The following is a 17254-nucleotide window of genomic DNA, read 5'->3' as shown; positions in this document are numbered from 1 at the left end:
CATCTCCTAGGACAGCATTTTGAACGGGCTCCGCAGGAAGGCACAAGTGAACAAGGTGAATAAAGCTCCCTCCAAATACGGGACATTAAAACAGCAGCCTGTGACTTCCCACGAAGGCTCACGACTGCTGCTGGATTCCACCTCCTCGGGCAGCGCCATGAACACACTGCTCTCACCCACGTGTGCTTACAGTGCCCTCAAAGCCCCACCAGCCTCCCACCGCTCACTTGAGCCACGCGCCTCACCCCCAACACGCACCGCTGTGCCAGACGACTACAAAAGCACCTCGCTCTTCCAATAGAATTTATTCGCTGTAGTTCCATGGTACAATTTTCTGAGCTCAGGTGTTCCAAGTGCTGCTCCTGCTCATGCTTCAGCCTTGCCCTTTGCTGGGGCCTTCGCTGGGGCCTTTGCTGGGGATTTTGCCGGGGCCTTCGCTGGGGATTTTGCTGGAGCTTTGGCTGGGCCTTTGGCTGGACCCTTTGCTGCGGCCTTTCCTGCAGTCTTGCTTGCAGGCTTGGCCTTGGTCTGCGCCTTAGCTGACAGCTTGGCCTTGGACGTGACATTGGCCTTGGCTTTGGCTTTCTTCTCCTCCTTGAGTTTGTGCTACAACAGATAGAAAAAAAAACACAACCATTAGCATCTATGGAATCGGCTCCAATGCCTCAGACTGCACGACAGGCTTTGTCCTCACGTTCTGGGCATGGCGCAGAATGGTGTTGCGTCGCATTGTTTTGGCGTATGGGTTCAGCTTTATCATGACTCTCAGATTCTTCAGTGGGTTCTTCTTCAGGACTCTGCGGTGAATCTTCTTCCTGGAAAGAAGAAAGATGTATCATGATTCCCTTCCACAGCCCATAGGCTGTACAACCTTCCTAAAATCTCACTTAAGGGAACCATAATTCCTAGTATTTACAGCCAGGATCTAAAGAAATCCCAGCAGTATCTGACACAGGGATTTCTGTTCTCAGTGTGAAGTGTTGCACTTGGCAATAATTAACTACCAAGCACAATCTCCCCTTAATAGTTAAAAATTATTACTTTGGAGCACGCAGCGCCTTCTGGATCTCCTGGCTTCTCAGGATTCTTCCAAGGTCAGTGTTGGTCATCTTGTGCATCGGCAGGCTGGGAAGCAAACATTCAGAGTTTAAGATGGAAAATAAAAAATATAAAACTAACTCAATAAAAATAAGCATTTAGTACAAACTACTGTCAGTATCCACTTTCCACACCCAAATGCACAACCTGTGGCTCTGCTGGGTTATCCTGCTGCCCCCCACCAGCTGGGTCAGGTGTTACTGCACTTACTTGTAGTCACTCTTCAGAGTGGCAGGCTTGCGCCAGGTGCCATACAGATCATCCAGCTTGCGGAAAGCGCTTTCAGTCCAAATGCAGAAACGCCCAACGTGGCCACCAGGAGCAAGTCTCAGCAGGTTCAGCTTGTTCACATCAAGAAGAGTAATTCCTGCCGAAAAATAGACACGCCTCTTCAGTTATAATGAAAAGCAAGCAGCACAGGACCAAGAAACAGACCATAAAGTACACAGAAACTGCTACGGTCTTATTAGCTTTTACACCACAAAGTTACATAAACCTGTGTATAAGGTGTTCAACAGATAAGTTAAAAAAAAAAAAAAAGTCAGCCTTCTCTAGTAACAAACTTAAAAGCTTCATTTTTACAGTCTGAAAGGCAGTTGATGGATGGTAACAGACACACAAACATCCCTCAACATCACATTCCTGGAAATAAAGTTACAGCTACTTCAGCTAGAAGTCAGAACTTCCACAAAATCATGTGTTTCAGAAACACGGACCAATGAAGTGGAATCTCATCATTCCAGGCTGCCTTCCGAAAGAGAAAAAAAAAGAGTAAATAAAATCAAATTAAAATCACCTGGGATATTCCGGAAAGCTCTAATGATGCCATTGTCCTCGTTGTAGATGATGCAAGGCCCCCTGCGCTGGATGCGACGGCGATTCCTCATCTTACCCTTCCCAGCCCTCATGCGCTGAGAGGCATAAACCTATCAGAAGGAAAAGAAAGCTGTGAATATTTGAAGAAGTCCAACTTACAGCAGTAAGACAAAGGCACTTCAGTCAGAACTTCACAATCATCACTGATAATCTGAAACACGGACCAGTGAGAAGTTCATCATTCTTAAGACTCAGAAGAGACAGAGCTGTTAAGTGTTGTTACTCAGCACTGAAATGAAGGGAACCGAGCACAAAGAGTAAAGCAACACAGGAAGAAACTGACTTCAACTTTTTTTTCCTACAACTATTACCAAAGGATTTTTCATGGCATCAAAGCAATACAGAGCAATCTGCAATTCTTCATTTAACCACGGCAGAACCTAATGATGAGGGTCCTCAGGAACATACCTGTAGAACTCACCTTTTTTATGTCATTCCAAGCTTTAAGCTTCTTAAGAAGGAGAACAGCTTCCTTTGTTTTCTTGTAACTCTCAACTTTGTCCTCAACAACCAGAGGAAGCTCCGGGATCTCCTCGATGCGGTGACCTAACGGGGGTTTTACATGACATTAAGTTTCCCAATGACCCTGGTTATATGCATGCATTTCAAGGTATTGCCTTGTGCATTCCGAAACAATGCAGAACAAAAAAAGGAAATCTAACATGGAGGTGTCCTAATAACAGCACAGAGGTTCCAGTGCAGTCTTACTGGTCTGCCTCAAACAATACTCAAGTAAATTAAGCATGACCTGTGGCTTCTACAGAACAGAACAGAAATCAAACCAAACTGCCATTTAATTCAAAATTCAACCTCATTTTCCACAATCTGCCAGGACAAGATTGATGTCAGCAACACACACATAGGTAGCTCAGCATTGCCTAACTTCCATCACAGTGAAACCCCCAAATTACCACACCCAGTTGTACATAAAAATATTCAACCTTCTGAAGGAGGGACTGCATCCTTAATTTGAAAGGGAACTTATTATCCATGAGAAACATTTCAAGTAATTTTAGAGTAACCACTACTGCTCGGGCCACGCACAGATTGCCAGCAGAATTCCCACCTTTAGACATGACCAGTGCTGGAAGAGCTGATGCTGCCAAGGCAGAACAGATGGCATAACGTTTCTGAGTTACGTTCACTCTGCGGTGCCAGCGGCGCCAAGTTTTGGTTGGGGCAAACATGCGGCCTCCACGGCACATCTAAGTATCCACAGTTAAGAACAACCTTTCAGAACTGCGTTTTTCAATGTGCCTCCTGAACACTTGCTCAGCATTAACTGCTCGTCAACCATCTGTACCAGTTCACTGACAGCAGGCAACCGTCACTGAGCACAGAGTAAGACGCAAATTACGACATCATGGCAAGATGTGAGACTCAACACTTCTGCAGTGAAAAAAGACAGCAGAAATCGTCCTGTTCAATAAAGCAAGTCTGAATTTGCACAGAGAGGGTTCTAATCACAGTCTTCACAGTGATCTGAGGTTTGAGGACAGCCATTACCTCAAGAAGTAGGATTCAATTTCATATTGAGATAAAATAATTTTGCCCTGCATGATTTGAGATTTACGCTGATGTGAGCAGCAGCTAGGAAAGGATACATTTCCAAAGGCACCCTGGCCAGAGCGGTGAGTTCCACCACCTCGTACTCGAGGAATACGAGCAACAGCTCTCCCAGTACCCCAAGACTCAGCACTGGTCTGATGACCTGCAACAGAAAAAGAGTTCAGTGCAGAGAATGTCAACACCGTTGCTTTCCCAAAGCCACAGATTTGTTGAGCCTGGGACCAAGCATCAGAACTTCCACTGTTATCATATGGTTCAGAAACACGGACCATTGAAGTGGAATCTCATCATTCCAGCAGAACAAATCCTGATCAGGTAAAACAGCTCTTACAGAATCCGCTTAGGTCAGAATCAAGTATGGTAACAATTTCTAAACTTGATCTTTAACATGAAGGTCTGCACTGGCACTGCTGCTTCTGGCAGATTAAGATGTTTATGAACTGCCATCAGAAATAAATTTGAAAGCACTTGCACAAATTCCTTTGGAAGCAGCAGATATTTGCATCTACTAGCTTCTGAGGCAACTCCAGCTAACAGCCATTTGCGCAGGTTTAAGTAAATGCCACAGATGAAAGTCTCATGTACTCAACATGGAGCAGGGGGTTAAAAAACACAGCATTTCATTGAAGTTTTTTGCCTGATAAGGCAAAGTTCCATACAATTTAAAATCAGGATTTTAACGACCAGAACAGTTCTCCCGCATTCTCTTCAAAATCTAACTGAACAGTGCTTCTGTTATTTCAACTGTGAATTTCTTTCCCTTTCAGCCCAGCTGCATCAAAACCAACAGCTCCCACAGCATTCCCACCCATTCTGGGGACAAACCATACCTGCGAGCTCGCTGACAGCATAGGGCTGCCTGTTGTTCTTGCGCAGGTTGGTGTGAACGAAGTTCACGACGTCAGGGCGAATGGGAGCCTTGAACACCGCCGGCAGGGTGACATTCTTGCCGGATGCTTCCCCCTTTTCAGAGTAGACAGATATCAATGGTCGAGCGCAAGCCTGAAAAAGAAAAGGAATAGCTCTTAAGCACAAGTAAATTAGGTTGCTGTCATTCAAATCCCTCAGCTATTGCTCAGAATTAAACGTGTCTGCAGCTCAACAGTGCCAGCACGATAACAGCAGGCAACTGTCACTGAACACTGGATAAGACGCAAATTACATCATCACAGCAATATCCATACTGATAGCAGAGCTCCCTGCACGTCCCTTGTTCTGAAGGCTACAGCTGAGGTTTGAGGTGGCAGACAAAGGGACAAGGTGATCCAAGGGCTGCATTTTGTGTTGAGGGACATGGTTCAGTGACAACTATTGGGGGTGACAGGTCGATGGGTGGACTGGATGATCTTGAAGGTCTTTTCCAAGCTTGGTCATTCTGTGAGCCTACAGCTACAGCTCTGCACCTTCTAACAGCTTTCCATTCGCTGTGAAGAACAACTGCACCTACAGAACCCACCTGTATTTATCAGTTTTTCAAAGCCTTGAAATTTGGGTTACAAATAAAATCTGTGCTGCCTAAACCAAGGGCTCTAATACCTGCAATGACTACAGCCAGGTTAACTCCATATCAGAGCAAAGTGAGCGTGCCAACCGAGCAGCTCTGTGTGCTCACAGCTCGGCAGTGACCCTGCTCAGAGGGCTGGGAAAGTTCTGCTCACGCAGTCTGAAGCCCAAGACAAAAGCACACCGCATATAAACGGAGGAAAGGCCTGGACCACGATCTGAAGTGCATCAGACCGAACTCTTTAGTACTTTATTTCAAGAAGAAAAAAAAAAAAAAGTGCATTAAAAAAACCAAAACAACAATCAAACTCCCACAGCTACCGGGAACATCTGCTAAAGAAATCTTTCTTTCAACTCGGTGCGGCTGCTGTCGCTCGGCCTAGGAGATGTACTGAGAGCACCGTGAGAACGGACCCCAGTGCCGGGACCCAACGCCCCTCTCCACCCCGGCTCGGCTCCGCGGCTCCACGCGGCCCCAAGATGGCGGCCGCCCCCCCCCCCGCCTGCTGTCTGCCCGCTGCCCTCGCGTTGCACGCGGCGCTGCCCCGTCTAGCCGGGCCCGGCTCCCCCGGCCTCCGCTCTCCCCACGCTCTGCTCTGAGTCCGCACCTCCCAGAGCCCCCCGCGCCCCTCCGGACCGCTCCTCACCATGACGGCAGCGCAGACCCCGCGTGCTCCCGCCTGCCTCCGCCGCTGCCCAACCGGAAAAGGAAATTCGCGTACCGCCAACGCCGCTACCAGCGCTGCAGTATCACTCCGCGCTGCGCTACGCCCCGCCCTCCCTCCCCCCCGGGGTTCCGCTGCCCTCACGCGTCGCCTCAGCGACCCCACCCCGCGCTGTGCAGCTCCGCTCCGCTCCTCTCCTCTGCTCCCTTCCGCTCCCCCCTCTCGCCCCGTGGCGCCGCCGCCATCCCCCGCCCTGAGGGACTCTTTTCTGGCGGAGGGATTCGGCGTGACGTGCCGTCACCAAAATCAAGTTTTTAAGAGAGCTTTTTTTATTTTATTTTATTATTATTTTTTTTTTTACGGGAGAGGGTGCGGAGAGAATAAAACCTAATAAAACCCACCGCTGGGCGCTGGAAAAAAAAAATTAAAAATTAGAAATAAAAATGACGGCCCAGGGGGTGGATGTAGTTCCGGCGGCGGTTGAGGCGCGCGGCGATGAGAGCGGATCGGCGGCGCGCGGCAGCGGTGGAGCTGCATCTGGCGCTGCGGCGGTGCGAGACGGGGCGGCGGGAGCGGGGTGCGGCCGTGTGGGCACGGCGCTGAGGGCGTGCGTTTGGAGCGGTGCTTTGGGGGATACGCAGATAAACGGAGCGTTCGGCGAGGGAAAAAGCGCCAGCCAAACGCAGCTGCTGCGCCTTAATGCTCGTTGTTCTTGCAGGATATATGAAGAGGGGAAGAAAAGCGTCCCCGAACGCCCGTGTCTCTTTGAGGTAAAGCTGTGGGCGGGAATAACGCCTCAGGTTCCCGCTCTGAGGGGGCGGCGGGAACGGCGCGCGGGCGGGAAAAAGCGCCCCTTCAAACGCCCCTCAGGAGGGCGGCGGGAGGCGGCCGGGCAAATCGAGATTCCTTCACTCAGCCGCGGCTGTGAGTTGTGCGGTGTCTGCAAACGCAGCTCTCGAGAGAAAGTCGAAGGTGAAGTGACTGAAAGATGTTTTTAGCGGATGCTCTGTCTCGGGTCGCGTGGTGGCTGCAGCCGCGCGCCTCAGAGCAGCTGAGCTTTATGTGCGTAGCGTATTTGTATTATTATCTTTTTTTCCCCAGGATGATGTAGAGATCTGTTTCATTGATGATAGCTGCAAAAATCCAGTTGGAAGATTTTGGAATGGAAGCAGCACGCTGTACGTCCTGCAGCAAGCAGTAAGCGTGCCTCTTAGTGTCAGACTTGTGAACGTCATCTGTTTTTCTTGCCGTCCAATAGTCTCACGCGTCGTGCGTTCCTCTTGCAGGGCCGCAGTGAGGGCAGCGACCCAACAGGAGAACCAGGAGCAGAGGATGCCCTGCACACCTCTCAGCTCACACCCACGGTGGACACCGGCCCGGCTGCGCTGCCTGTCCAGAGAGCAAAGTGGGTGCTCGCACGGCTGCCTCCCTCTGCTCATTTCTCGGCGCTTTTCGTTTTTTTCCTTTTGCCTCTCTTGCTCATATTCAGCACCTGCTTTATTTTTGATCCCCCAAAGTTAAATACTTACCAATTTAATGGTGACCCGAGCATTGTTATTTCTGCAGAATGGCACCCTTGCAAAGTGTAGCTGAAGTCCTGGTGCTGGAAAAGCACTTGTGAGCTGTCCCACCTTGCTAAGGGGACTGCCTCACTGCAGGTGTGCACAGAAAGCTTGGGAGGACTGAAGTGCCTGCCTTCTGAGAGCTTCAGTTTGAGAAATCTGATCAGGATTTGATCTTTCGACTGTTACTAAAATACAAGAATACAATATATTAAGAATAATAATATATTAAGAATAATTCTAATAAGAATAATTAGAATAAAATACAAAAATACAAATACAATAACAGGGTAGTGAATCGTGGTGACTTGCTTGCTTAACTCACTTATCCCTTTAGCATCCTTTAATTTTAAAATTCAGTTATATGTTTAGGACTTTTTCATGTGTACTATATTGTATGAAATATTTTTCCAATTATCATAGAATGGCCTGGGTTGAAAAAGACTACAATGATCCTCTAGTTCCAACCCCCTGCTGTGTGCAGGGTTGCCAACCACCAGACCAGACTGCTCAGAGCCACATCCAGCCTGGCCTTGAATTATGATATATTTCTTTTCCTTCATAGATTACCCATAGGAAGATGTTTACAAAACTGCATCCTTTCTGTAAAATGGTGTTGTGTCTGTTGATGAGGCAGGGCAGACAGGAGTTGTTACTGTGGTATTACTGTGGTACTGTGGTGCTGAGGGACATGATTTAGTGGGAGCTATTGGTAATAGGTGAACGGTTGGACTGGATGATCTTTTAGGTCTTTGCCAACCTTGGTGATTCTATGATTCTATTATTCAGTGTTTTACATAACAGATACATTTTGTTATACTTGCTGATATCTGGTTCTTTCCTATTCACATCCCCAGGCAGCTTATTTCCTTGTACACAATGACACAGAATCCAAACATGACCCATCTGAACATCAGTGAACAGGTTGTGCTTCCGCCCCTCTGGATACGGTGTGATGGCTCCGACCCTGAGCACACTTACTGGCTTGGAGCTGAGCCTCTCAAAGCTGGAAACAAAATCACAGGGATCAGTTTGCATGTGGTTACATGTGATGGTGAGGTTATAACGCTACGTACAAAATTGAATGAGGAAGGTTTAAAAATGAGGAAAAACTTAACTTGTGGATGCTGCCTTTGTGTGATGTTGGCTTGTACTGCTTGCTTCTCATCCTTGCTTGTTTTTTTGAAAAGAGAAAGATGTCTGTGTGTAGCGAGGAAGTAACTTTTAAATTTCTTGTATGCATCAGTGCCTGAAGGCCTACCTTTGCTCAGGTGCAATGACTTAATAGATATTTAAATGTGATCCATACTGAAAATAAAGGCTTAAATGCAAGAAACAGTACTCCTTGCTGGAGGACAACGTGAAGCTGAATGCAATACTGAAGAACTAATTCTACATGCCAAATATAACTTGCATTTTTTTATTCTTTTTTGCAGGTCCCACCACTGATAAAACCTGTTTTGTGAACCTAGAAGAACTCAAAACGGCGCACAAAGTCAAACACCATTCATCTGTTGTAGGTCTTTTTCATCTGGCATTGCTTATAGTTTGTTTTCTATCTACGATTCTGATTTAGGGAAGCTTTGTAGATACTATTTAGAGAATCAGCACAACGCTACAGTATCATAATCTCTTTAGAAGTAACATTTGGGCTTTCTGACTTGTCTCTGTTTCTCCTTACTTAGCCAATATTTCCTTTGTGTGAAATGCTTCCAAAAAATATTTTGCGCAAGTACAGAACAGTGCTGTGTTGTGTTTTAAAGATTTGCAAAATCTGTTCATTCTAGGTGACAACCAAAGGATTTGCTCAGTATGAACTTATCAGTGCTGCTGCAATGGATGACACAACTCTGGGATCTGAAAGCAGTATTTCTGTGGATGTCACCTGGCACTCTGTGGATAAGATTCTGCAGGCGCCGCCGCTTTGTTCGGCTGCCACGCTGGTCAGTAAGGAGCCCAGGCTCTTTTCTCTGCTGATGTCATTAGTAGTGCAGGGGGTAGAAAATACATTTGGCTCTTGCCATTTGTGGTTGTTTATGTAAGGAATATTCTACGTAAGCAGTATAGCATATTTGTAAGAAAAGCTGTTAATTCATCTGTATTTCCTCAGTGAAAATCTTAAGATACCTGATTTCTAAAGTTTGAATCTGACATAATCTTCTGGAACTTTCAGAACATTATGTTGGAGTCTGGGGACCCCAGGAGTCCTGTGTATCCCCTCTATAGAGAGCTGCAGTTTCTCCTTGTAAGTAAAAATGAGAAATTCCAGTTTCAGATATGCATGGAATGGTGATTTTTGTGTGTGTGTTAATAATTTACTCTGTTTAAGACTCCATATGGTTTCTCAAAAATATTTGAAAGTGTTCAGAATAAATTTTGAATTTGGTTTCACGAATCTTCAATGCTCCAAGGACAAACCAGGAATGCCAAAGCCAGGAAGCGTGAGAGGCTTCAAAATCCATGGCTCTACAGAGCTGTGTTTCCTGGGGAAGTTACCTACATTTTGAAGAGTGATGTATGCAGAACCTCAAATAGTAACTGCTGGGTGTTGTTTTGCTTTTGATGCTGCTTTTAGGCTTTGGCTGAAGGCTTGAAGACTGGTGTGACGGAGTGGCCTGAGCCCTTAGAGACCCAACCGGCTTTTGAACTGGTCCAGGGATTTCTGCTGGGTAATTGTTGCTTGTTATGTGGGAAGGGAGGGATGTCGCCTTTCACAGAAGCAAAAGAAAATCAACATAAAACTTCTGAAGTGTTAGAATAAGAGATTGTAATTTCTGTGCTGTAATAACTCGCATAAAGCATTAGTAATTAGTCCCAAAATCTCGTATGAAGGGAAATAAAGGTAATAATTGTTTCTTACGATAGTCATGTTTGGAAGGTAGTTGAATGAATTCTGTGTGCGTCTTTCAAGTTAGTTGGCGTGCACATGAACATCTGAAGGTGCAAAGTGTCCAGGGAGCAGAGGCTGACAGCAGTTGTTTGACAGCTTAAAGTGAAGCACTCCCAGCTGCTGGTAGCTGCTGAAAGCAGCTCAAACTGAGCCATAGCAGTCTAACCAGAAGCTGAAGGTTTTACTAAATGAACCTAGAAAGAACATCAGGTGAATACACCAAAAGGTTTGCAGATGCAACTGTATGTTTTTCACAAATGAATACGGAGGTAGAACTTGGAGACAAAAATTACCTTTGACAAATAAATTTGGGAGAAAACCAGAGGCACTAATAGGCCTGTTGGTCACCCCTCATTGCTTCAGCCCTGGAACATGGGGAGTTAATGCTTAGCTAAAGGACACTGAAGGTGGAGAGCAAAATGTGTATGTCACAGTAAAGCCTACTGAGAAAGCAATACATGTGTATTTCAAACCAAATGCTTGCCCAGCAGAAACAACTTAGAAATGGATACATTTCAGTTTAATTTTTATTTTACATTTCAGTGTCAGTTCTGGTGCATGCCCAGCAGTTTATAACCAGCCCCAAGGGTGGTTGGTTTTGCTGTTCTTTCATGATGGTGACGTTTATTTTCTCCTTTCCTAGATTTGAAGAAGAAACTGGATGGGTGTTGTGTATCAGGAAATAAGAATGAAACAGAGGTACATGCAATTTCCTATCTGTTTCTTTGTTATCTCATTCCTCTGGCAGGTAGTTATTTCAGATTTTGATTGTGTCTTGTACATTGCTTATGCAGACATGTAGCTTTCTGCTTTTGCAGTTTAGAAATAATAGAAATTGCTCAAAAGGCAAAATTAGAATAGAAGTTCCATGGCTGTTCTCTGATGGAAAGTCCACTGTAGTTTTTCCTGTCAAGAAAATCTCCTTTTCTGGGCACGTCCATTGTGTCCATTATGCATAATTTTCATATAGTTTTGCATTCAGTTGGTAATCTTGGAGATACTTGGACTATTTTGGTATGCTTCTTCCCCTTCCTTTTTAACTTTAGTTGAAGGTCTTTAAATCTTAAGCATCATTTTTCATTTGAACTCTTTCAGAGTATCAAAAGTGACACTGCTGCAGTGGACAGTTCAATAAAGTCAATCTTCAGTGAACGAGGAGACCTGGATTTTGCTGAACAATTATGGTGCAAAATGAGAAGTAAGTGTAGTGTTTTGTTGTGGTGGCTTTTAGTTGTTGTGGTTGGTTTATTTTTTGACCCATTCACTGTCCTTTAATTCTTCTCTGTACTTACAACACTGTATTACTTCCTTGAGAAAATGAAAGTAAACTTCTCTGAGTTTTATGTACTGTTCAGCTCTTCAGAAAATTGTTACTTTTTTTCTAAAGGAACTAATTTTAGGTATGTAAGACCATGCACTTTCTTACAACATAGGGAGGCATTTCAAGATCTAGCAGGAGACACTGTATTTCTTTAGGATTATTACAGTACTAAAAAGTCAGGAGTGTGTGCCTTCTCTGTGGCTAAAAACTAGTGATCTGTCAGAGTGACTTTCTAGATCTGAAAGACTTAAAGTTGATAAAGCTACATACTTGGTCATTCTTGATGTAGGACTTAGATTCTTCACAAAAAAGTATTGAAATCTGCCACAGAATCCTTAGACTGAAAGGGACATTTAAAGGGCATCCACTCCAACTCCCCTGCAACGAACAGGGACGTTTTGGCTGTTTTTTTTAACTGAGCAGTTAAGTTTTTGCAAGTACTGTTGGGCTGCTGTTACTGAGCAGCTGAAGGTGATGCGTGGAATCAAACTCTGTGACCAAGTAAGATTCCAAAGCAGGCAGGGTTTGTCCAGTGCAGCGGGTGCAAGGGGGACAGATCTGCCTGACCTGCACCTGCCTGGAGGACTGGTGCTACAGACACAGGCTGAACTGATACACAGCCAGTAGCTGTCCTGGAGTTCCATACAGACTCCTCACACCCGGAGAGTTCATTAGACACAGACCCTCCCCTGTTGCGCGTGGGATGAAGGTTTATTGTCTCCCTCGCCAAGGCTCCTGACCTTTCTGGCTGTGAACTCCCAGCCTTTCGGAGGTTCTCCCCCCAAACTGGTTTCTCCTTGCCCTGTGGACATTGGCTCACCTCCCTGCCAAACGTCCTCGGGCTGTTCTCAAACCATGTCTTTATGGCCTTCATCCCCCTCGCTGCCCCAGACACACTGTCTGCCATCCCTTATTTTCTAACGAGTTCCACATTCCTTCTTCTGTAAACTATAACTATTCCCCTTCACCCCCCCTTATTCTCAGTCACTGTGAAGTTTTCTTGCCTTTTTACTTGCACTTGTTTCACATCTCACCTTTCAAAGGGAAAGCCTGAATAGATAAATAAAACATGTCATCATTTTTCTGAAGGTGTCTGTTCCTATCAGGAGTTGGTAGAGTGTCTCACGCTGGTCGTAAAATTCCTGGAGCACGGTGAAATACAGCCATGGGTATGTAGTCTATTTCACAATAATTTTATCCTTTCCAGTTACTCGAAGCAGAGTCTGGCTCTTATTATTTAGTTGCCCTTATTTCCATGTTGTTTTGTTGAGGTTTTTTTTGCTTGTCACACTTTGCATGTTTCCATGGTGTTGCATTTCTAAATAATACCATGCTGTTTTGTACACAGTTGTCCCACAGAAAAACTTGTTTAACTTTCAGATTCATCAAGGGAGTAGCAGTTTGCTCAGTAAACTGGTCCAGCAGTCTTACCATGGCAAAGTGGAGGCCGTGTCCCTCAGTGGCATCACTCCGATTCAGATGCTCTTGGAGATTGGTTTGGATAAGATGAAGAAGGATTATGTCAGCTTTTTCATAGGTGAGCCAGGAATCTGTTGTCATGGTTAGAGATGTGTGGGAAAAGGCTGCTCTGCACAGGAAATAAAGGCAGGTTCCAGTCGCTTCGATTTCACTTCTGCCTGCCAGCTGCTGCAGTGCTGTTCCCAGCCTCCTTGGTGTTCGTGCTCTCATGCTCTGTGTGTGTCTTCCCAAAATAAAAAAATGAACTTGTTTCCAAATAACTGCACTTAGTATAACCCTGCATTTCTTTTTCTAACTGAAAAAAATCTCATGGTTAAACTTACTGTAACACAGTGTCAGATGTGTGTAACAGGGCTGTTTTGTTTTCTTACCTGTCTGCTGTAGGTGATAAATTAAGACCTTCTTGCTCTTTCTGCCCTTTCTTCTATGGTCTACGTGGGTTAAAGGAAATCAGGCAAGGGTGTTTATATGTAATAGCTGTGTCTGTACAGTCCGTACTATGTAGATTTTTAATTTTTCTATATTTATTTTTAGTGCACATTGCATAACCCGAACAAAAGCTGGGCTGGAACAATTTTTGTAATGTACCTTTTCTTGACAGCACCATGGCTTTGTTTTTAGTATTACAGCTCTATTTTTTTTTCTGAATCCAGAAGGGATGTTATGTTTGCCGCTGTACTTATCCATTTCCTTCAACTCTTTCTTTCTTTATTTCTTGCTTTGTCACACTTGATCTTTCATTTTCATATTTGTTATATCTAAACCTGGGTGTCCCAGGGAGGGTGGTTGTCTCAAAGCATGGCATGGCTTTCTGCGTGGTGCTTCCATGGAGCCTTGGCAGCATGTAAGATACTGCCCCTACCCTGCCACTTCAGTGGCTGTGCTCCTTGTTCTGCATTAGTAACCATACTGATAAATAACATCATCTTCCATCTTAGTGGCTGCACTTGTTTTCCTTAAGTAGAATTTGCTGGTAGGTTACCTGGCTGTTCATGTATTTCACCTGATGATATCTGATAATGGTTTCTTTTCCTGTTCACTTTCCAGGTCAGGAACTCACAACATTAACTTATTTGGTGAGATTCTTTATTTTTAACTCTTAATGTACAGCACCCTCAGTTGGTGGGGGGGGTAACTTCCCCATAAGCTGAGCAACTGAATTGCAAATAATGAGAATGGGACAGCATAGGGCAGAAATGTCATTATGTTGTTTTCTTATTCATATATTTCCCATTTGTCTGGTATTAGTCATTGGCAGGCACCAGAGTTCTGACTTTGTTCTGACTCTGCTGGGCCATTCTTTATATATTTACTTCTTCAAAGAACAACAGAACGATTTTAGTAAGCAGAGAGCAGGCTGTGTGTGTAGAAATTGAGGGTCTGGTTAAGAGCAGAGGCTGTTTGCTTTTCCAGGATTACTTCGTTTCCACATCAGTAGATCTACAAGAGCAAGTTCATCGTGTTCAAAAGCTTCATCATATGTTGGAAATAATGGTCAGCTGTACAGTCTTACTCCAGTTTAAACATGAGAACCTCTTCCCTTTGACACAGTAATTATTTCATTTCTACTTTATAAATAGCATTAACAGACAGACTCTCTTTGATAGTAGTAAGTAAACTTCAAAAAAAAGCAAATAGCAATCTGAGGATTTAATTACTTTTGCCTGAGGTTTATGCAGTGTTGCACCAGCATTCATCCAAGGAATGTAACTTGTTGATTCATATTACTCTAGAACTTGCCTGAAATATTATAAAGAAAACCCTCTGAATGAGAAGCAAGTGTTTCAGCTGCCGATCAGACCAGCCCTTGTCAAGAAGTTCTATCAGAAGTAAGATCACCTTCCATGTTTGTAGCGTTCAGTTCAGGTTGTGGATTCAGATCTGAGCACCTGACTGAATGTGGACATCTTTTGATTATTCTATCAGTGATCATCCAGAAATGTGGAAGGTGGACATCACCAGTGGGCATGGCCAGAAGGAGGTTAAAACAACGTGGCAAGTTAGTGCTAGTGCTCCTGTTGAACATATGGCATCCAAGAACACAGGTAAGGAATATTTATGGTGAAATGAAATAATGGAAGTACACATTTTAAAAAGCTTTTGTGCTGGCTTTACTGAGTATTTATATTTTCTTAGTTATGTATATTCAGCAAAACTGAAGCAAAGCAGTCTTTCATGAAGAATACGAGGTGGTATTCACAGAACATAAAAGACTTTCAGAAGGTCTGACCTTCTGCCTTCTTAATTTGGCTGAATTAGGTTTTTAGTGTTAAAATGGCAGAAGATTTCTGAGGATGACTTGACTATTTAGTATCTTCCACAGCATCTTAGAGCTTTTAAAATCTTTGCCCATGTATCTGAGAGTGGGTCTGAAGAGAAGCTTACCTGTTGCCGGATACTTACATCTAGCCTGGGAAGCAAACAGGCTGTAATGAGAGGAGACGTACCTTGCTTCATAAAGTCAAGTGCAGAATAAGTGAAAATGCACGAGGACAGGGAAGGATTAAGGATACAGACTGCAATAAAAGTGTCTGGGGTGGGAGTGAAGGGGAGGTTTGTCCCAGGGCAATGCTTTGTAAAGCTTTCCCACCTTCCTCAGTTTTTGTCATGAAGTGCCTCTGTCACTGAAACTTTATTCCTGCATTATCTACATTTGCTCCTTCTAAAAACACTGGCTAATCAAATCTTTTGTCTGTGCAGGTCTCTTTTGTGATACCACAGTTAATGGAAGCAGTGAAGAAAGGATGTATTTTGTTGCAGTGGCTGAGTGCAGTCAGGTGCATTTCACATAAACGCACATCACTGTGCAGGCAGGCCTTGCAAGGTACAATAAGGGGGGAAGTGCAGCATTATCTATCAGCAGCGTGTTGGGAAGATTCTGGCATTTGGAGAACACTAGAACACTTCATCTCACTGAGTTCTTTGCTTTAGTATGCTCACACAGTGTGACACGCAGCCCTAATTCATCTGTACCAATCCAGTTTGTATATAAATGTGCAGTTGTGAATGTACAGAGTAATTGTTTTGGTAAGATAGTAGATATTTTGGTACATACATTTCCAAACATTCAATAAAGTTCTGCACTTCGGGGTTTAAAATTTTATTTTTACTCATTAAGAATGCACACAGACACTGTTAAAAGTTATTAAGTACTTTAAGCCAACAAAACAAGCAATGTGGGTATTTTTTGTATCAAGAGATATTTCATCCTTCAGGTATATTTGGAAAGCCATTCATCCAGGGCATTATGAACCTCTGCAGTTTGGTTTTCTTCATATCTGAATTTACACTCTGGAGTCTTGCTGGCTGTGCTGTGGAGAGAAACATCCTGTAGTGTAAATCTGAATGGTAGTTGTCATCTTCGAGAAGTCACTTCAACTCTATTCCACACTTAAATAGCAAAGCATCATCCTAACTTGCAGCCATGAAATAACTTAGTGTTTAAGTGGTGCTCTTGGAATATTTGAATCACTTCCCATTTTAAAACAGTGCTTATCTCTTCAAACAGCAGCTTGTGGTAATGAAAAGTGAAATGATGAAAAGATTGAAAACAGAATTTGCAAATAGATTTTAATCACTTGAAATGAGGCAAGGTTAGAATCACTTTAATCGTATCTAGCTATTCCATATCATCCTTACCAAAATAACAAGAAACAAAATTTGCTGCATAAAACTTAAAATAATGCAGAAAGAAAATATATTTCGGGTTTTATTAAAATTTCTAAATTAAATTTTGAGAACTGAGTAAAAAAAAAAAATAGAAACAGGTCTGGACAGAGCAAATAACATTTCTTCACCTTTACAATGGTGCAAAAGGAGGCACTTGTGGTAAGTGTTCTACAATGCAGCTGGCTTACTGTGTTGTTTTTGTTACACAACAAGAAGTTGTGCCATTTTAGCTGTGATTTTGGAGGAAGAGCAGGAGTAGGACAATACATGATGAGTATATCTCAGCAGCATCCATGTCTGCCTGGCTGTGTGGATCAACAGGTTCCCCCAGCCACTCATTAGGGAAATTCCAACTGTACCTTAAAAACAAAGTGATAATTCTGCAGTTTATGTACAATTGCTCAGCCCTTGATGGAAGTAGAAGCATAATTACAGAATGAATACTTGTTACCATGCTGCTCAGTGTGCCAGGTGTTTTAAGAGTGCCATATGTTTGTGTGAGTCTGTAAGAATACATAAGAGCACGTGCACACTGCAACTGTTAGACTGTAGGCAATGCAGGAGGATAGTGGAGAGGAGCTTTTGGATTAAGGTGTATCTGAAAATATTGCATCATTTCTTC

The 17254-nt window shown here is 43.9% G+C and overlaps 2 protein-coding genes and 5 non-coding genes across 7 annotated transcripts; 1 reads left to right on the top strand and 6 right to left on the bottom strand.

Moving 5' to 3' along the window:
• Positions 1–286: 286 nt before the first annotated feature.
• On the bottom strand, positions 287–5800 carry RPL4 (ribosomal protein L4). Its single transcript, XM_052671757.1, has 10 exons — positions 5694–5800; positions 4374–4545; positions 3579–3685; positions 3041–3179; positions 2396–2520; positions 1895–2024; positions 1309–1465; positions 1042–1125; positions 695–815; positions 287–606 (listed from the first exon to the last, which is right to left on the bottom strand). The coding sequence occupies exons 1-10, from the start codon at positions 5694–5696 to the stop codon at positions 367–369; spliced, it is 1278 nt and encodes a 425-aa protein (XP_052527717.1). The 5' UTR covers positions 5697–5800; the 3' UTR covers positions 287–366.
• On the bottom strand, positions 1771–1841 carry LOC128075681 (small nucleolar RNA SNORD18). The gene has a single exon (XR_008203958.1). It is a non-coding gene; the product is annotated as a small nucleolar RNA SNORD18 (small nucleolar RNA).
• LOC128075683 (small nucleolar RNA SNORD18) lies at positions 2094–2161 on the bottom strand. Its single transcript, XR_008203960.1, has one exon. It is a non-coding gene; the product is annotated as a small nucleolar RNA SNORD18 (small nucleolar RNA).
• Positions 3244–3343, bottom strand: LOC128075684 (small nucleolar RNA SNORD16). The gene has a single exon (XR_008203961.1). It is a non-coding gene; the product is annotated as a small nucleolar RNA SNORD16 (small nucleolar RNA).
• On the bottom strand, positions 3768–3839 carry LOC128075682 (small nucleolar RNA SNORD18). Its single transcript, XR_008203959.1, has one exon. It is a non-coding gene; the product is annotated as a small nucleolar RNA SNORD18 (small nucleolar RNA).
• LOC128075678 (small nucleolar RNA SNORD16) lies at positions 4616–4717 on the bottom strand. The gene has a single exon (XR_008203955.1). It is a non-coding gene; the product is annotated as a small nucleolar RNA SNORD16 (small nucleolar RNA).
• Positions 5801–6173: 373 nt separating the features above from the next.
• ZWILCH (zwilch kinetochore protein) lies at positions 6174–16061 on the top strand. Its single transcript, XM_052671756.1, has 18 exons — positions 6174–6262; positions 6430–6481; positions 6813–6908; positions 6998–7116; positions 8131–8327; positions 8710–8789; positions 9061–9216; positions 9447–9518; positions 9849–9942; positions 10807–10862; positions 11259–11361; positions 12574–12653; positions 12865–13021; positions 14011–14039; positions 14377–14513; positions 14697–14792; positions 14890–15008; positions 15664–16061. The coding sequence occupies exons 1-18, from the start codon at positions 6207–6209 to the stop codon at positions 15753–15755; spliced, it is 1791 nt and encodes a 596-aa protein (XP_052527716.1). The 5' UTR covers positions 6174–6206; the 3' UTR covers positions 15756–16061.
• Positions 16062–17254: the final 1193 nt, after the last annotated feature.

This window comes from Tympanuchus pallidicinctus, unplaced genomic scaffold (genome assembly GCF_026119805.1).
Source record: "Tympanuchus pallidicinctus isolate F22 unplaced genomic scaffold, pur_lepc_1.0 scaffold12, whole genome shotgun sequence".
NCBI lineage: Eukaryota > Metazoa > Chordata > Aves > Galliformes > Phasianidae > Tympanuchus > Tympanuchus pallidicinctus.
This window is presented reverse-complemented; position numbering and strand designations above follow the sequence as displayed.

Excerpts from the sequence above, each read along its gene's own strand:
- RPL4 (XM_052671757.1), bottom strand. Across the intron at positions 2,521-3,040 it reads AGCACTGGTCATGTCTAAAG|GTCACCGCATCGAGGAGATC; the intron begins GTGGGAATTCTG and ends AACCCCCGTTAG. Across the intron at positions 816-1,041 it reads AAGGCGCTGCGTGCTCCAAA|GAAGAAGATTCACCGCAGAG; the intron begins GTAATAATTTTT and ends TCTTCTTTCCAG.
- ZWILCH (XM_052671756.1), top strand. The coding sequence starts at position 6,207 with ATGAGAGCGGATCGGCGGCGCGCGGCAGCGGTGGAGCTGCATCTGGCG. Across the intron at positions 6,263-6,429 it reads CTGCATCTGGCGCTGCGGCG|GATATATGAAGAGGGGAAGA; the intron begins GTGCGAGACGGG and ends TTGTTCTTGCAG. Across the intron at positions 14,514-14,696 it reads AACCTCTTCCCTTTGACACA|AACTTGCCTGAAATATTATA; the intron begins GTAATTATTTCA and ends ATATTACTCTAG.